This window comes from Elephantulus edwardii, unplaced genomic scaffold (genome assembly GCF_000299155.1).
Source record: "Elephantulus edwardii isolate Elephantulus edwardi_28Jun2011 unplaced genomic scaffold, EleEdw1.0 scaffold00006, whole genome shotgun sequence".
NCBI lineage: Eukaryota > Metazoa > Chordata > Mammalia > Macroscelidea > Macroscelididae > Elephantulus > Elephantulus edwardii.
The window spans coordinates 36,284,595-36,286,851 of record NW_006399756.1 but is presented as its reverse complement, the minus strand read 5'-3'; the positions used below and the strand labels follow the sequence as shown (position 1 = coordinate 36,286,851).

General features: G+C 34.0%; 1 protein-coding gene across 2 annotated transcripts in view; it reads right to left on the bottom strand.

The window, feature by feature from the left end:
- LOC102859604 (cytochrome P450 2C19-like) overlaps window positions 1-2,257 on the bottom strand; it is a 27,224-nt gene that overhangs the window by 12,878 nt on the left and 12,089 nt on the right. Inside the window, exons 5-6 of one of the 2 annotated variants that reach the window (XM_006880095.1) lie at window positions 2,040-2,200; window positions 44-220 (exon numbers count right to left, since the gene is read on the bottom strand). In XM_006880095.1, coding sequence (XP_006880157.1) covers window positions 44-220; window positions 2,040-2,200 — 338 coding nt within the window. The remainder of the gene's footprint in view (window positions 1-43; window positions 221-2,039; window positions 2,201-2,257) is intronic. The other variant, XM_006880096.1, reaches the window with a different exon arrangement.

Here is a 2,257-nt window from a genome sequence, read left to right as displayed (position 1 = left end):
TTATACAAGTGAACAAACAATTGATCTGTCACCAACAGTTTACCTGTTCCATTTTAATCAGGAAACAATCTATGAAATCTCGAGGATTGTTAATGTCCAAGGAGTCTTGGTGTTCTTTCACTTTCTCCAAAATAGAAGTTTTTAAATAATCAATATTCTCCAGTATTTTGTTATGACTCCCTGGAAAATAATCCAGGAGCACAGGGAAAGCATTACAGATCTAAAGAAAGAGAAACATTTTATTAAATAAATAATATCTCACGTGTACATCTTATCCAGGAGAAGGATGAGCAATCTCTTCCCATGCAATGAATTGCCTCTGAAAACCCGCTGGAGGGTCAGCTGTGGGTCAGTTCCGGCTTTACAGTACACAACAACAACAACCCACCTTATTCAAGCCCTAGTTAGAAACTCGTCTATGAAGACAAATAATCAATAATTTCTAATTAGAAGGGAATACTTTTACTGTATATGTGAAATAATTCTCTATAATTACAGAAAGATACAGACAGAAAATTCCAACAGAAGAGCCAAGATGATAATTGTTTCCTATACTTGTATATAATTTTAAGAGAGTAAAACTGCCTTTAAAGACAATATGACTTTTGCAATTAGCAAATAGGAACAAGCTATGTATAATTATTCAGAAGGGGAAGGAAAAAAGGAAGGAGAGATGTGGGGAAAAGGGAAGGGGAAATAGTAATAGATTATATAATTCTATAATAAACAAAGATATATGAATGAATGTATTTAAAGCCACAATATACATAAGTTTAAAAACCCCATTTATTAATAGTAATAAATTCTATATAAAAATCTTGTCTTTATAGTAATCCTCTGTTTTTTCCATGGATTCTTCCCTAAAATTGTGAAATAGAGGACATATAAGAATAAGTTAGCATGGTTCATATTTTGTTGATGAAAACATAGGCTAACCTGAAATGGAGCACAAAGCTAGTTGTAACTGCCTCTGTCCTCTCAAACAATATAAGAAACAGTATTAATTGTTTGGAAGTGGGATGGGTTTGAAATTATTAAGGCCCCCAACACAGAGTGTCATAGATAAAATAGTTATGCAAAGAGCATGTTAGTCAATATTCTCATTGTCATTTAGGCAGAGCATATGCAGAATGTACCAACTCTGTGTGAAGGGAAAATGTGATTTGTGTTTAGGAATTGAACTTCATCACTTTGTCATCCCTAACTGCCTGATCTATGGAACCACAGCTGAAGCATCAAACAGCTTTCTGTTAATAAGCCCTTCCTGTGGTAGCGCCGGTGCTTTCAAACATCCTAACTCCTATATATACTGAATTAGGATATTTCTGCCAAGTAATCCGCTGAAGTGGTCACTAGGTATTTATTGGAAATAGCCTCGTGTGTAATGGAAACCTTTCAACAAGGGACTTGCATCGCCTTTGATTACTATGTCTATACTTTTTGGCAGTCGTTAAAATACCTTACAAAAACTGAATTTGAGATTTAGTGGGAAACATGATTTGACAAAGAACTCACAGGTTTCGAGCACATTACTTTCAAGTTTTTAAAATGAAGGGTTAAGTCCTTTATCTTTTGGTGATGTTCATGCCACAATCGTAGTTATCTAATGCTGTTATAACAAAAATGCTACAAATGTGTTATTTTAAGAGAAATCTATTTTCTCACAGTCTAAGAGGCTTTGGTCTGAGTTCAGGATGCCAGCTCTAGGAAAATGCTTTCCTTTTTATCTGCTCTGTAGGAAGACTCTTGTTTATACGAGATTCTGTTTCTGACAATATTCTTGTGGCCTGGCATTTTTCCTTTCCATCTCTGCTTGATCACGTTTATTATTTAATCTCTTTTATGAAATGACTTACAAAAATAAAATTTTGGAAAAGGGCTAGAATTTATACTACCTTATTTGGGAGGCACAATTCAATCCATAACAAATCTGAAGCAGGAATTTTGTGCTTGAATTTTATAGCTTTACCTATATAGAATTTTGCATTTATCAAAGATGAAGCACAAATGATTTCAGGAATTAACAATCTTGCTCTTACCTGTACCCATGGTGTGCTTTGAATTTTGGCATTTTCATTGACTTTTCCCATCAAATTAAGAAAAACTTGGTCTTTGTAATCAAAATGATGATGGAAAATAATGGAGCAGATCACATTGGAGGGAGCACAGCTCAGGATGAAAGTCGGGTCACAGGGTAAGGCTAAAGAATTAGAATTAATTTTTTAAATACCATTAAGATATACAAATACTTTATAGT